At 48.8% G+C, this 14,940-nt stretch overlaps 7 protein-coding genes across 7 annotated transcripts; 2 read left to right on the top strand and 5 right to left on the bottom strand.

Annotated features, from left to right (window-relative positions):
* Window positions 1-162: 162 nt before the first annotated feature.
* On the top strand, window positions 163-1,647 carry N7489_005931 (putative cytochrome b5 reductase; the record flags this gene model as incomplete). Its single annotated transcript, XM_056711681.1, has 2 exons — window positions 163-292; window positions 350-1,647. 2 exons carry the CDS (start codon window positions 163-165, stop codon window positions 1,645-1,647), a joined length of 1,428 nt encoding a protein of 475 aa, XP_056565396.1.
* A 305-nt stretch (window positions 1,648-1,952) lies between these two features.
* On the bottom strand, window positions 1,953-2,621 carry N7489_005932 (uncharacterized protein; the record flags this gene model as incomplete). Its single annotated transcript, XM_056711682.1, has 1 exon — window positions 1,953-2,621. The coding sequence occupies one exon, from the start codon at window positions 2,619-2,621 to the stop codon at window positions 1,953-1,955; it is 669 nt and encodes a 222-aa protein (XP_056565397.1).
* A 571-nt stretch (window positions 2,622-3,192) lies between these two features.
* On the bottom strand, window positions 3,193-4,129 carry N7489_005933 (uncharacterized protein; the record flags this gene model as incomplete). Its single annotated transcript, XM_056711683.1, has 2 exons — window positions 3,193-3,873; window positions 3,926-4,129. 2 exons carry the CDS (start codon window positions 4,127-4,129, stop codon window positions 3,193-3,195), a joined length of 885 nt encoding a protein of 294 aa, XP_056565398.1.
* A 396-nt stretch (window positions 4,130-4,525) lies between these two features.
* On the top strand, window positions 4,526-6,518 carry N7489_005934 (uncharacterized protein; the record flags this gene model as incomplete). Its single annotated transcript, XM_056711684.1, has 10 exons — window positions 4,526-4,650; window positions 4,700-4,855; window positions 4,906-5,231; window positions 5,280-5,365; window positions 5,420-5,550; window positions 5,600-5,729; window positions 5,780-5,876; window positions 5,934-6,203; window positions 6,267-6,351; window positions 6,401-6,518. 10 exons carry the CDS (start codon window positions 4,526-4,528, stop codon window positions 6,516-6,518), a joined length of 1,524 nt encoding a protein of 507 aa, XP_056565399.1.
* Window positions 6,519-6,648: 130 nt separating this feature from the next.
* N7489_005935 (uncharacterized protein) lies at window positions 6,649-7,638 on the bottom strand (the record flags this gene model as incomplete). Its single annotated transcript, XM_056711685.1, has 1 exon — window positions 6,649-7,638. The coding sequence occupies one exon, from the start codon at window positions 7,636-7,638 to the stop codon at window positions 6,649-6,651; it is 990 nt and encodes a 329-aa protein (XP_056565400.1).
* Window positions 7,639-9,269: 1,631 nt separating this feature from the next.
* On the bottom strand, window positions 9,270-11,215 carry N7489_005936 (3-oxoacid CoA-transferase; the record flags this gene model as incomplete). Its single annotated transcript, XM_056711686.1, has 7 exons — window positions 9,270-9,404; window positions 9,455-9,794; window positions 9,845-9,876; window positions 9,932-10,310; window positions 10,362-10,548; window positions 10,600-10,884; window positions 10,939-11,215. The coding sequence occupies 7 exons, from the start codon at window positions 11,213-11,215 to the stop codon at window positions 9,270-9,272; spliced, it is 1,635 nt and encodes a 544-aa protein (XP_056565401.1).
* A 589-nt stretch (window positions 11,216-11,804) lies between these two features.
* On the bottom strand, window positions 11,805-14,329 carry N7489_005937 (Zn(II)2Cys6 transcription factor; the record flags this gene model as incomplete). Its single annotated transcript, XM_056711687.1, has 7 exons — window positions 11,805-12,487; window positions 12,536-12,609; window positions 12,662-12,738; window positions 12,820-12,958; window positions 13,011-13,535; window positions 13,591-14,088; window positions 14,142-14,329. 7 exons carry the CDS (start codon window positions 14,327-14,329, stop codon window positions 11,805-11,807), a joined length of 2,184 nt encoding a protein of 727 aa, XP_056565402.1.
* Between the last annotated feature and the right edge of the window lie 611 nt (window positions 14,330-14,940).

A 14,940-nucleotide genomic window follows, 5' to 3' on the forward strand; every position in this document is an offset into this window, starting at 1 on the left:
CCCTGATTCCTGGTAGGCTGGTTTTATGTTTTATGTACATATCGGAAGTGCTAAGTGGGCTATTGCGATAATTCCATGTTCCAGTACGGAGTACTTTTCGTGATATTAAATTAAGACTCCATCCTTTTGGTTTTTGCAAACATTTGAAATCTTTCATTCACAATGTCCGTTCCAGAAACAAAAGAGCTGAAGGCTGAGTGGAAGGCAGATGTTGAGCTGCCAGAGTATACATTGAAAGATGTAGCGGCACATAACACCAAGGGTGATACCTGGATGGTCATCCATGGACAGGGTAATACATTTTCTTAAAGTTGATTCAATCGAAAAGTCGGTACTAACATTGCAACAGTCTTTGACCTCACAACATATCTGCAAGATCACCCAGGTGGTGCAGAGGCTCTCATCGAGGTAGCCGGCACCGATGCCACAGCAGCCTATGAGGATGTCGGGCATTCTGAAGACGCCCGTGAGATCATGCAGCCATTCCTGGTCGGAACTTTGAAGGATGCCCAGCAGTACGTCCGGCCCAAGGCAGTACGTGTCGTGTCCCAAAAAGCCCCCGTAGAGGCCGGCTCCTCATCATCGACCATCAAGACGATCGCTTGTGCTCTGGGTGGACTGATCCCAGTCTTCTACGTCTTCAGCAAAAGCAACAATCTCACAACCAACCTGGGAGCCATCTCCCAACTGATCCCTCACCAACTGAAGAACCTACGACTGCCTCATGGAGGCTTCGTCAACGGCTTCTTGGCCGCTTCTGCTATCTCCACAGCCGTGGGAGTAGTGGTAGCACGACAGGCCGGCAAATTCACCAAGATCGACTCTGGGTTCATGCGTTACCCACCTCGTATGAAGTCAAAGAAGGTGATCCGTGCCGATCCACATCTCACACACGGTTTCCTCGAGCCGCAACAATACCAACGCCTGCCACTCGTTGAAAAGACCGAACTAGCAACGAACGTCTACCGTTTCGTCTTTGCACTGCCAACCGCCACAGATGTGTTAGGTCTACCCATCGGTCAACACGTCGCCATCAGAGCTGTTGTCGATGGAACGACCGTCACTCGCTCATACACCCCTACCTCCAACAACATCGACCGGGGCCGCATTGAACTCGTGATCAAATGCTACCCCGACGGTCTATTGAGTGGGAAATATCTGGCCGGCCTGACCGTGGGCGACGAAGTCGAGTTCCGCGGACCTAAGGGCTCTATGCGTTACACAAAAGGTCTTTGTCGCAAGATCGGCATGGTGGCCGGCGGCACAGGCATCACGCCCATGTACCAGCTTATCCGGGCTATCTGCGAGAACGACACCGACACGACAGAAGTTAGTCTGGTCTACGCGAACCGCAGCGAGGCTGACATCCTCTTACGCGAGGAGCTGGAACGGTTCGCGCGCCAATACCCAAAGAACTTCAAGCTGTGGTATATGCTGGACTCTGCGCCCGAGGGCTGGACCTATGGATCGGGATACGTGGACCAGGCAGTTCTGGCGGAGCAGCTCCCTGCAGCATCGCCAGACACTAAGGTGATGTTATGTGGGCCGCCCGGAATGGTCAATGCCACTAAGAAGAATTTGGTGGCGCTGGGCTTTACCAAGCCAGGGGTTGTGGCGAAGATGACCGATCAAATCTTTTGTTTCTAGAAAATTGCCTAATATAGTAATAGCCGAGGTTAATGGAGAAGCCAAGTTTTTGTTGAGTCGATGGGAATAGCGGCTCCGGCCCCGTTGCCGAATTTATTCTCGTGTCCGACACCAAAAAATTCTCCTCCGGCAGACCTCCGAGACAGTCCACTCACCGAGTGCTCATTCCCGAGACTTTGACTGGTTGGAGCTTATCTTCCAGGGGAGGTGTGCCTCGGTACTTCATATAAATAGTATAGATTAATGTACATAAACACTATCTCGGGCTGAAATTCCCCTGGATTACAACATAGAGACAACTCCGATCAATTCGCATCATCCTTTGTAGCCTTGCGCTTTCTTCGACGCCTGCGTCTCCGCCGCTTCTTCACCCTTGGTTTCTTTCGTTTTCGAATCATGTACCGAACCCGTTGTCCTAATCTTCCTTCTCTCGTCTCGAACCTAGTCTTCAAATCCACTTCTGCTGACATCCTCACAATAGGAGTGATGATGGACTTGATATCCTTCGAGCCGTAGTATCGAGGAAGATATCGAGGAAGATCAGATGATATGGTAACACTCTTCTTGTTCTTCGACGGTGCATTGTCAGTAGAAACAGGCTCGGGAGCTGGCGTAGGATCTTCTGGATCGAGTGGAACTTTGGCTGATCGTGGGGTCAATGGCCGGGATTGCAAATGACATAGATAAAGATAGTATAAGAGCAGTAGCAAGGCCCCGACACCGAGGATAGACCCCGCTATTGCGCCTTTGTTCCCATTTGATAGTCCGGTGCTTCTGGCCGAACGGATTCGCTTGGGTGGAGGAGTTGCTGCTCTATCGACCACGTGGATGACAGTGGTGAATGGAGTGGTCGCTGTCAATGTAGCCAAGTTCAACGTTGGCCAGGGCTTAGTATGTCCCAGGGTAATGACTTTCACAAACGTGGTGTCGGCCACGATAAGTGTCTGGGTGACCTCGCGAATCGCAGGTGCCATTGCTCGACGCAAATTGAACTGGCATGACTGGGCTTAAATGTCAATGGCAGCATCACTTTATCTCACACCACAAACACGTAGGGTATGCATGAGCGGATCAAACGGGTCCTCTAATATATGTGATAAAGCAATCGAATTGGTGACTCTCGTATCTTCTGACTTAGTTATGCAGCTTATGCAGTGCAATCACATGAGTCTCATGACGATTGGTGGAATGGTCTGCAGGTGTCGTTGCGAGGCCAGCTCACTGCATCTTGGCGCGGGGATTCTCATGAGCACGTTATTAGGACGAACACCTGTGTTGGCTTTTTTTCCCCGCGAATACTACCAGGGGTCTCATGTCGCTTGGTTTATTTTACCAAAGCGCCGCACCACCCTTATTCATTAGACTGACATGCAGCTTTTATCTCGAACCAATTTTCTGCCCGAAGAAGAACAAGCGCAGGTGTATGGTCGCCTCGCCCGCACGGATGAGCCCGTGCGACACTCGATATCAAAGAGTCCTCGAGTCTTCGACGTTCGGGGCGAACTCATAGTATTCAATATGTGTGGTACAAAATCTCTATAAAATTTACAACTTCGCGCGTGCAGGAGCAAAGTTCGACCCAGCGCCCTGGCTAATAGCCTCGACAATAGCATCAACGCTATTCAAAATCCAGGTGTTCCCCTCGTCGCTAGCTAACCATTGCGCAGCCTCTTCCCCCTCGACATCATTCACCCACGAGCCATCCTCAAGCGCCTTCCGCAACCCAAACACATGCGAGATGACCTGGGGTCCAACGCCAGACTGAGCGCGCAAACACGAGATAGCAATAATAGACGTCAGAATCCGCCCAGCAGAGACGCCAGTGCTACGCTCCGGATCAGACAGCAGGGCACCGTAGTTGCTGTGTAGGATGTGCACCGGCAAGTCGGGGTGTGAATCGGCCAGTTTATTATATAGCTTCTTCTCGAATGGCCGATAGATAGAATCCCAGAGTGCGTGGCCGCGGTCACTGATCGCGGAGATGTTCTCCGGGGTTGGTGCGCGGGTCGGGGTACGGGAGAGCTGGCTGCCGACTGAGTCTGGAAGGCTGGCTCTGAAGGCGTTGAGGCAGTTTATATTGCGTGGAATACCGTTGAAACTGATGCATTTTAGACCGACCTCACGCATGAGCTCGGCGGTCTCGACTTGCTTGTCCGGGTTGGTGCTGGCTAGTTCGTAGAGGGCTGCGAGGGACTCGGGGGAATTCATGGTCATTGTTGCCGCGGTCTGGCATTGATGTTAGATGGCGGTTCAATCTTGACTGAGGGGGTTGATTCACTGATAGTGCGACCCATGACGGCTGCGAGATCTTCTTGGATTGCGCGGTCTCTTGGATCTTTTGGTAGACCGAGGTTATGTTTGCTGGCGCGGGGACGGTGGATGGGCGGGCGGCAGGAGCATTAATTAATGCCTTAAGGCTGGTTGAAAGTCGAGACATGTCGAATGATGAGCTCTTGTGTCCTGGGTGTGGATGTCTTGCCATTAAAGATTGGTGTTGAAAGCCAATTCTCTTCCCGACCTCGGGAGCTTTGGAAACAAACGGAGCTCAGAAGTGAACACCGAAAGATACCGGGAGGGGATTGTAATATGACAGTAATTTGACCGGAATGTTCCGGTAATATTACCAGTGGATCTTGGAAATCCGGGGATCGCGGGGAAACGAAAAACCGGGAGGCTCTTGGAAGCTCTGCCATTGGCGAGAGGCCTTGGGGCTGGAGAGGAGCTCGGACCCAGAAATGCCAGCCGAAGGGGTTCTCTCTGGCTGTTTGTGGGTTATTTCTTTCAAGTCTTTCCTCTTTTCCTCCCCATTCTACGCTGCGACAGATAGACCAGGAGAATAAGATCATTCGTGCGTCGCCAAGCAACAACCAAAGTCATCATGGACCCACCGAAGTCAAGAGTGTTAGAGCTCGAAGAGGCGAAGAAAGCTCCCCTCGATCAATATGGCGACCTCGCGCACCAGCAGACATTGACACGGAAGATACTATGGAAGTTGGATATACAGTCAGTTCAGGCACTACAATCACTCCGCGCTCGCTAATACCTCTCCCAGCATTCTTCCTATTCTAGCCATCCTTTTCCTCATGTCGTTTTTGGACAGAACCAATGTCGGTAACGCCAAGATTATCGGTTTAGAAGCGGACCTTTCTATTACAGACCACCAGTATAATGTCGGCTTGGCTGTGTTCTATCTCACCTATATTTGCAGGTGCGTTGTGTGCCATTGGATTACAACGCCAGAGGCTAATTGATATAAAGCGAGCTGCCGAGTAATCTTGTTCTTAAGAAAGCATCGCCGAAGATTTGGCTGCCGTTCTTGACGGGTATTTGGGGCATCATCACCATGTGTCTAGGATTTGTGCAGAATTTTGCTGGTTTCGTTGCTGTCCGGGCTTTGTTGGGTATTGCCGAGGGGGTCTTCTCCCTGGCATGGTATGTTTCCAATATTTCAACAGAATTGACGCTGATCATGACTAACACATACGAAAAGGTTCTATATTTATCTTCTTTCTATAAACGAGGCGATTTGGCTCTGCGAATTGGCTTGTTCTACACAGCTGCTTCCCTGTCGGGCGCATTTGGAGGTACGTGCATTGGTTTTATTGGTTCTTCGACGAATGCTAACAATTTAGGGCTTCTTGCTCGTGGGCTAGCTGAAATCGGACCTCGGGGGGGAATAGAAGGTTGGCGCTGGATTTTGATTATCGAGGGCCTTTTGGTACGTTGAAGGTGATGGTTATTAAAAAAAAAGTGCTCGTCTGACAGTTAATAGACATTCGTCTGTGGAGTGTTGAGTTTCTTCGCCCTCCCAAACAGCTTGCAATCAGCATCATTTTTGACTGCGGAGGAAAAACAATTTGGAGAGAAAAGGCTGATGCTTGATAGTCCCGGATCACTGGAAGGGTAAGCTTTTCTGACCCGCTGGATGAGAAAGCTTGGCTAACACAAACAGATCCTTGGCATCTGAGGCTGAATCGTTCAAATGGTCCGAAGTGCGCCGAGGTGTGCTGGATCTACAAGTCTGGCTCTCTGCCTCAGCATACTTTGCCATTCTTTCTGGGCTATACTCCTTTGGCTTGTTTGTATGATTGTCCTATTCCGGGCCCGTCTGAAATCCACTGACTGTTTCTAGTTGCCAACCATTATCAAAGACCTCGGTTTCGCTAAAGATGCCAACGAGGTTCAGTTGTGGTCTGTGATACCTTATGCAGTCGCAGCCGTACTTACAGGTTAGTCCACTTTGTCTACCTTCCATCGATCTCATCAAATGCTCACTCATCCTTTAGTCTTTGTTGCCATCATCTCTGATCGACTCCGTCTGCGAGGTGTGGTGATGCTCTTCACTCTCCCAATTGCGATCATTGGATATGCAGCCATCGCCAACATTGACTCCCCTCGGGTTCAATATGGCATGACCTTCCTCATGGCAACCGGCCAATACGCGAGTGTGCCGTGCATCTTGGTGTGGTTGTCGAACAACTCTGCGGGACATTATAAAAGAGCCACTACATCGGCGCTGCAGCTGGCAATTGCAAATGCTGGAGGATTTGTTTCGAGTAAGTCGCCCACGGGCTTTATTTATTTATTTTTTACACAGATCTCTAACATCAGTACTATAGCTTTCAACTATCCATCTAGAGATGGGCCTCTCTTCCACCGTGGACATACCATTGTTCTTGGGTTGTTAGTGTTCGCGTGGTTTATGTGAGTATATTTCTTGTTATGGATTCAAGAGCTATTGCTGATTATATAGGATTTTACTTAATGTGCTCTACTGCGCGAAGATCAACCGAGACAAAAGGAAGGGTAAGTATGATCAATACGCAGGGTATAATGACGACCGTAACCCGGAGTTTATGATGGTTCTATGAATGATGAGAGTGATATTAGACATAATGACATGTCCTACAAATATATGGCTCACAATTTCAGGATGGTAATCGTGGCATGTCAACCGTTATTTCTTTTATAGGTTCAGCGTATGATTCTGCACAAGTAATGTTATACCCACCATTGCCACCAGTGATGAGGCTTCCAATCCTGCCTAGTTGCACCCCGCAAATCATCTGTATTTACCACATCCACGCCTTCATGCACAAGCACATGCCAAACATGGTTCCGCAGTCCAACCGGCCAGGTAGGAGTGCCCCAATACCGCACCTTTAGTCCCAACTTGTGAGCTGCACGTACTTGACGCCGAAGAATAGCGAGCTGAACATTCGACAGACGGCTAAGAGAGAGAGATCCAATAGCCGTGCGGAAGTCTGCCGATGCATAATAGCTGTTGGATGGGTTATATGTGGAGTCCATTGATTTGTAGTCATCTGCCGTTATTTCGGCAGGAAAGGTCAAGTTGTCAAGAGGTGCATCGTAAAAGACGTCACGGTAAGTCGTGTTCTCTAACAAGAGATGTAAAGGCGCGTCTCCGCTGGCGACAACGGTAATCGGTCCGTATACAACATCAGAGCCATTAAAGTGAGTCAAGTAGCCCTTCTCACGAAACGGGTTCAGCTGTTCGACAAGAAGAGGCCAGGTCCGACCACCCTCGGTTTTGCAGTCAACCAGCAAGGTCAGGCTCTGCTTTGGATCATTGGAAAATAGTTCGACCATTTCCTGACCCATAACTTTTGGCCAGTTGCGAGAAGGAGGTTCATTGTGTGTATCGAGCATATTCAGTAGCGGGTCAAGGTAGAGGCTCTGCAATGTTCCCCGGAGGACTGTGGAAGGTGAATGACCGACTAGAATCTCATTTCCCCATGGCCAGACGTCAACTTCAAAGCTGATACATCCTGCACGAAGTGCTGAGCGTAGGGGAACGTGGCGCCAGTAGTCGTTGTGCGAGTGGCATGGTATGGGGATGACACCGTAAGTAGACCAATCGGAAGAGCTTGAGGAGCGTTCACTGGGAAAATTGACCAACTCGAGTTCACATGGGAAGAGATAAAGAAAGCATTGCCATGCAACAGTGAGGATACCACTAAAGTGAGACATTGTTAGCTCAACATGACGTGTCAAGTGCGGAGAGCATGATGCAAAAGCCAGCAATCCACACTTCCAGAAACACTTAGCAGCACGCACATAATGAAAATCAGTGCCCAGAGAGGTCGCTGTACTGCGCGGCAGAACATAGCTCTCTTAGAGCCTGGGTATGCAATGCAGTCCAGGTGAGAACATTTCCAGAAAGACAATCGGGTCTGGTTGTTCGATACCAACATTTTGTCAGAGACTAGGATAATTGTTTGCTCGGGAATGTGCTCCAGAGCAGATGGATGAAATGCCATGAAAGAGAAAAAGAGTGACAACTTTTCCTAAGGGCTGGGCATAAGGTAAGCTTATTTTATGGTTAGACCCCAGGCCCAACACGGATGCCGATGTCCTCCGAGTAATACTTATAATACTTCTGCCTAATTACGGGGCTGAGAACTCGTATAAAATTTGTGAGACAATTCGAAAATATATCTAGATTCTTCGCTATCTCTAGCTATATTTATGGGAGAGAGGGGAAACAAAGCCCTTTTTCCAACTTGTCATCTTCGCTATACCCTAGGGACTTGATTTCTTATTTCTTGGCTTTCTGCTCTGTCTACTATAGGAGCAGAGTGTGAATTCGACCTCTCTACAAACAAGGGCTAGTTAGCTAATATAACTAACTAACTAACTAGTTAACTAACTAACTAGTCAAGTAGTTAACTAGCTATATGCCTGACAAACCAGGCAATCGGTGGCATGTCACAACGCTTTCCCTTTCTGTCTTAGTGCTTTTTCTTTCTAGAGGCCATCAATGCCCGCCGTGTCATGATTAAAGACATTAGAACATTCACCGAAGACATCCCCTATAAGCCTTGGCTTATGTGGTGGCCTCTCAAACGGAGTCATCTGCACTAAGTCGTCTTGCCGAGAGATGCCCTTCTATGCACGTGCAGATTGCCATTGCCGCTATCCATTGCGACTACCGTGGTCTGTATGAATCTCTCAATATTCCGCCCAGAGCTGGCCCCACCGAAGCCGCAGACCAAGTTGGCTATTCTTTCTACAGGGAGGGCTGGAAAAGCGTACAAAAGAGTTGGGAATAAATCCTGTTGATCAAGAACCTGTGATCTATTCCGGGGATGAGACTCATGCAACTTTAACCCTTGATATGGGGTCCACTGGGAATGGGCACCATACTCGCCTCCGCGCGGACCTTATGGATTAGCGATTCGGAGGATACTTTAGACACCGAATACCGTTCAGGGGCTATGTTGAGAGATATTTCTGGCGTTCATTCGAAACAGCTCGTAAACTTGTTTGCGAATACGGACCGGATGACTATTTCGAAAGCAACCTTGGAATGATACTCACTGGTTTAAGACGCGAAATTTCGAAAGATGAGAATGGAAATGATATGATGTACGACAACGATGAGAAACCGGAGAGGGACGATTCAAGTCACAAATAAACACACTTGGATATCTTATCCACGAGAATGCACAGAAGAGCTGATATCCATCTTTGTCTAGTACCTGCACCCACAACGAAGTAGGTTCTATAGTTAGGTGAAGTTCTAAAAAATTGATAGCTTCTCAAAGTGGCTATGTACGCAACTAGTGCCTATCTATGTAGGTATATACGTTAATCCTGACTCATTCCATAATCTCAAGGGTATCCGCAATGGTGAACTTGGCATCCGTCTTACTCTGCACCTCTTCTACCTCAACACCCGGAGCAAGTTCCGTCAGTGTGAGCTCTCCGGTAGCTCGGTTGACCTGGAAGACACACTGTACCTCTGTCAGCCTTGGTTTAGATCAACTGGGATCATTGCACTTACCAGGTCCGTGATGATAGTGCTGACAACATTGGCACCAGTCAACGGCAGACTGCACTTTTGTACGATCTTAGGAGACCCATCCTTGGCGACGTGGCTCGTAGCCACCACGATCTTGGTCTTCTCCGGGTTCGAGATCAGATCCATTGCTCCTCCCATACCCTTGAAGACCTTGCCGGGGATCATATAATTGGCCAAATCACCGTTGGCACTTACTTGCAGAGCGCCGAGAATAGACACATCTACATGACCTCCGCGGATCATACCGAAGGACTCACTGCTATCGAATGTAGCAGCTCCAGGAACCAACGTCACGGTTTCTTTTCCGGCATTGATGATATCGCTGGTCTGAGTTAGCGGGAGTTCGGATCAACACGTCTAGGAACAACTTACGGATCCAGTTCTTGCTCAGTTGGATAATCACCCTGGATTCAAATTTTTGGTTAGTCCAGCCTGTGGAAGAGATTTTGCAAAACTTACCATTCCCAAGATGCCGTTCTCCGACTGAATCCAAACCTTCACATCTTTTGGCAGGAACGACGGTGCCAACGTGGGAATACCAACACCCAGGTTCACATAGAATCCCGGCTTAAGCTCCTTGGCCGCCCGGCGACCAATGAGTTCTCTTTGAATCCGAGCCTCATCTTTTCCAGAACCAGCTACAGTGGTCTCGCCCGAGCGCAGCTTCCTGATTTCAATGTGCTTGTCGTCCGTGGCAGGGACGATCCGATCCACGAAGATACCCGGTAAGTCTACATCATTGGGATCAATGGAGCCGATTGGGACAATGTTCTCCGCTTCCACAATGGTCAGGGTTGCGGCCTTGGCCATGATAGGGCCAAATGCCTTGGTAGTATATCTAATCACCGTCAGTATCCAGTTTCCAGGACGTACTAGTACATATACTCACCGGAACACGCAGTTACCAGCCTCATCCGCTTTCCAGGCTCTGAGGATAGCTACATCCCCAGTCAAAGCTTCTTCCATGAGGTATGTCTTGCCGTTGAATTCCCGCGTCTCGCGGGGCTTGCCAGACTCCAGAACTTTACCGGACTCGTCCATACGAACGGGGATCTTTCCCTCCTGAATAAAGGTGTCTTCGCTTGTCAGCAACAAACAATGGATGGTTCGGGGAAATCTATACATACGGACTCCTGTTGGGGTAAAGAACGCCGGAATCCCAGCACCCCCAGCACGGAGACGTTCAGCCAAAGTACCTTGCGGACAAAGTTCAATAGCAATGTGTCCCGTCAAATATTTCTTCTCCAATGCCTTATTATTCCCGAGGTATGAAAGTATCAGACGGTTGATCTGGCCATTCTGCGAGAGCGTCGAAAGGCCACCTTTGCCCGCGGCGCCGGCATTGTTCGAAACGGCTGTCAGGGAGTGCAATTGATCAGCGCCCCGGCGGTGCATAGCATTGATGAGCGTTTCTATGCTATGTGTCAGCTTCGCTTCCTGCACTGGTTGGTTGTTCGTCCACGTACCTGCAACTCCGCAAAGACCGAACCCAGAGCTAAGGATTGTCGATCCGCTCTTGATATCGGCGACAGCGGCATCGGCATCTTTGTATAATTTGGAACCGCTGCGCTCGACCTTAGGAGCGAGGGATTTTAATGGCGTGGTTATGGAGTATCTAGTGCTGGTGCTGGTACTGAATGGCTGCCAAGGGCGCACACTGGTGCGGACTCCGAGGAAGAGTCGAGGTCGACAGGCAGTGAGCGCTTTGCGCGACAAAGTAGTAGATATTCTAAGAGCTGTCATACTTTATGATTGTTTAGTCCAAAACAAAAAAAATACAAAGCAAGAATGAAATCATCGCGCAGTTAAAACATTGTCGGCATCGGTTAGTCGGAGCTACTTCTGGATGCCGAGGGGCCACTTTCGGAAGCGCCCTCCGAGCTCAACTTGGATCTTCTTCTGGGCTTCTCTCTACTCTGCTATTCTTCTGGAGAAAAAAACAAATTCCGGGTTTGGTCTCACGGCACGATGCCGATTTGTCTGGAACGAAGATTAAAAGCAAGCACGTCGTATAATCCCACATAGAACACCAAAGGCGGCCCGCCAAACTGGAAAGAGGCCCTTGATCAGCCCGTCAATTGCTTCTTAAACCGACTGAGTTTCCCCTTAATACCACCATGTTGCCTCCAATTACCACTCTGCTTTGCCAGAGATACACTAGGGCATTTAGTACAAGTGCCTTGCATTAATATGGTAGGTGAAAGAGTATCAAAATATTCCTTGGCTATATAGACAAGCTGATGATATGGATATGTTCAAAAACGAAGGTTCGTTCCAGTAAACGCAAGAAAAATAAACACTGGGGTATGCAAATATCCACCTTCTGGTCCTTCTAAAAATTGAAATCCGGGTTGGCAAAGTCAAGCCAATCCCAATTAAGCATGTCATCAAGAGGCACATCCGGAATTGACGCACCAAACGCGGTGCCCGCTCGGTTGACTGCATCGACGATCTGATTATCTGACATGGCGGAGAAATGCAATGGCTCGAACCACAGATCCTCAGGCGGTAGTGTTACTGGCAGCGGACCATTATCCAGGCATGTTGACGTAAATACCGGCTCGGGTGGATCGACTTTGCCTAGATTTCCTCGGGATTGCAGAGGCAAGGCTGGTGCACGTCGAATCAACTCGCGCAGGAATCTCCCGTAAAGCACAGAGGCGCCGTTTCGGTGACTTGGTGTTGCTCCAATTCTCTCTAGAACGCCGGCAGTCTCTTCGATGAGATTTCGGACGCTTGGTGCCAGACTGGAGTTGCTGTCGCCGGGTGTTATGCTGAGGCTGAGGGCAGAGCATGCGGCGAAGGAGATCATTATGACGGTATTGTTTGGCATTGATTTCAGTCGAGATTCGCCCTGGATGGCTGCTCGCAGGACGTTCAAAGCAGATGATAGACCAGCGGCTCGGAAGAATCTCTTGACTTCGATTGGGGCTGTTGGGTGATTGATGACACCGCCGTAGGTGGACAACTGAGTATGCGTGACAAGAATCTCGACGTATGGGGGTAGCGAGCGTGCTTTAGATGGTTAATATATAGCCAATCAATTTTGGGTATTAGACTTACTGTCTCCCTCCCCAATTGCCAAAGCCCATGTTGCATACCACCGCTCGTAGAAGGTTTGAATAGTTTTCTTAATCCTGTTATATGATCAGTATATAAATGATATCCATAGAAAGCATGATATCGTACGACTGAGCGGCCTCCGAGCCAGTATCAACGATGCGATAACTATCGCAGCTTGATTTAACTTTTTGGAAGAGTCCATCCTAAAACCGTTAGAATAGAATTCAATGGCATAATACGAGTATTGCGAGACGAGTTAGGACTGGATTCGGGATTGCACCTACAAGGTCTCTTCGAAGAACTGCCATGGAATTCATAGGACCATCACGCGGGTCTGCAATGGTAGATAGGTGCCAACGATCGCAGTTTTCGATGAGTGTTGTTGGAGGCACGGTATAGCTTCGTCCACGGGCAAGGCAAACACTGATCAAATTAGCTTCAGGTCGAGGGGCACTACTGGGAGAATCAAACATACCCTCTCTCAACGACATACAGCGCAATCCAAGCTCTTTCACGTCTTCGCAACAGTCTAAGGCCCCACTCTGAAGACGGATCAACATCATCAAATCCATCCATGTGCAAAGCCCTCTTGGCATCGATACATTCCGCTCGTGCCAAGCGATTCATGAGTTCTGGGTCGAAGCTTGAGGAGGGCGAGACAATCTTGTTCAAAGATAGGTCTAGAGCAACAGTGAGAGCCATGGCAATATAGGAGCAAGTATCATCATCCCCTAGTCTATCACCGGGGGACATCCATGGAACGTTCGCCATGAAAGCCAGAACTATCTCAACAGACTTATGGCGGTGTGTGATCACTCGCTTCGCGAGGCATTTGCAATGCCTCGACAGTCTCTTGGACAAAGCAGCAGCAGACGGCAGAAATAGGGCTGCACCTGCCATTATTGAAGTAAAAAGAAAAGCCGACTGGGACCGTACAAAGTACGGTGTGTGTACCAAAGGATCGAGGCCCCATCGAGTATGCGCGAGATTTTGGTAGAAGCTTGATTCGTCAATTATATATATATGTTTGGCAGTAAAAAGGACAGCCCACTTACAACGAGAACAATGACTCCGACTCATCAAACGTGACCAATCCTAACTCAATGGGGTCAACTTCAGGTCCAATATCCAAGTTCGCTCTCGTAGGAACAAAAAAGGATTTGGCGCCCGGTTCTCCTTGAGAGGTGCTTTGCATGAACGACGGGCCTTCTGACAACGGCACTGGAGACTTTGGCGCCCGCCGCATCCCGGTTGGCGAAAGCTGAAGGTCGGAAGCTCTAGCAAGCAGCTGGAGAGGATTCTCCGCATCGTCAAGAGTAAGACTCTCCTCTGCATGAATATCACGTGGAGATGTCATGCGCGGGTGGTCTGATGCCTCTGAGACTCCACGCTTATGCTCATGCTCATTCTGTATTAACTGGCCCTGAGCCTGACCAAGGAGTTCCTGGAGGACTGAAATTGCCCTTTGGGCCTCATCGTCACTAGAGTCGACCTTGGGCCGCTTGATTGCCTGCTCGATCTGATGTATGGCTTTCTCCAAGCCCTTGCGCTTGCTAGATCCCAGTTAGATCAGTATTTCATTCCACAACCACTTAATTTAGCTCACTTTTTAACACCCTTTTGTCGGCCGAGATGATGGTTGGGCACAATACACTCTGCATTAGTCTGTTTACATTTCTCGCAGCTGGACTCGCCTGCCAGGCGGTTGCAACGAATCTTGCTCCGCCGACAGTTCAAGCATGCAGCTTGTTTTCCATGTGGACTAGAGGCTGAACCTGCCGACTCGACCTCCATGAGTGAGTGTTTTGACCTCGGCCATGGGCACTAATGGGAGAGGCGGGAGTTGGGGGATAATGAGGAGTAGTGGTTTAGGCTTATGAGGCACTTTATCGCTACTCTCTTCAACAGCCCGGCCGGGCTAGCTCAATCGGTAGAGCGTAAGACTCTTAATCTTAAGGCTGCGGGTTCGACCCCCGCGTTCGGCTATTCCTAAAACCAAACCTGAGATTTCTTTTTTTGCTTTGTTTTTTTCGGCTTTTGTTTTGTTAGGAGATTTGACTTTTTGAAATAGACTTGACAAATATAAATACCTAAATGATTGTTTCCAGATACATTTGTGTCTTTACAGATTTTCTATGTATGAATGGACGGGATGGTAGTAGTGATATCTACCTAGGTATCATCAAACATTGAATCTAAGCTAAAAAAAGACCTTCCCTTTCGCTCTTTGCTTTCCCCTAGACTCTTAGCCTAGTACCGTGCATTTGTCCATCCGGAAATTGAGTGAAGATTCCAATGTTATGTCCCATTTGCAACCCAATTATATATCTCCCACTATCTAACACTACAGTAGTTAATAGACATATAAAGTGACACTATCGCATTCATTCCACATATGTCATATG

This window comes from Penicillium chrysogenum (genome assembly GCF_028827035.1).
Source record: "Penicillium chrysogenum strain IBT 35668 chromosome Unknown utg000004l_segment0_segment0, whole genome shotgun sequence".
Taxonomy (NCBI): Eukaryota; Fungi; Ascomycota; class Eurotiomycetes; order Eurotiales; family Aspergillaceae; genus Penicillium; species Penicillium chrysogenum.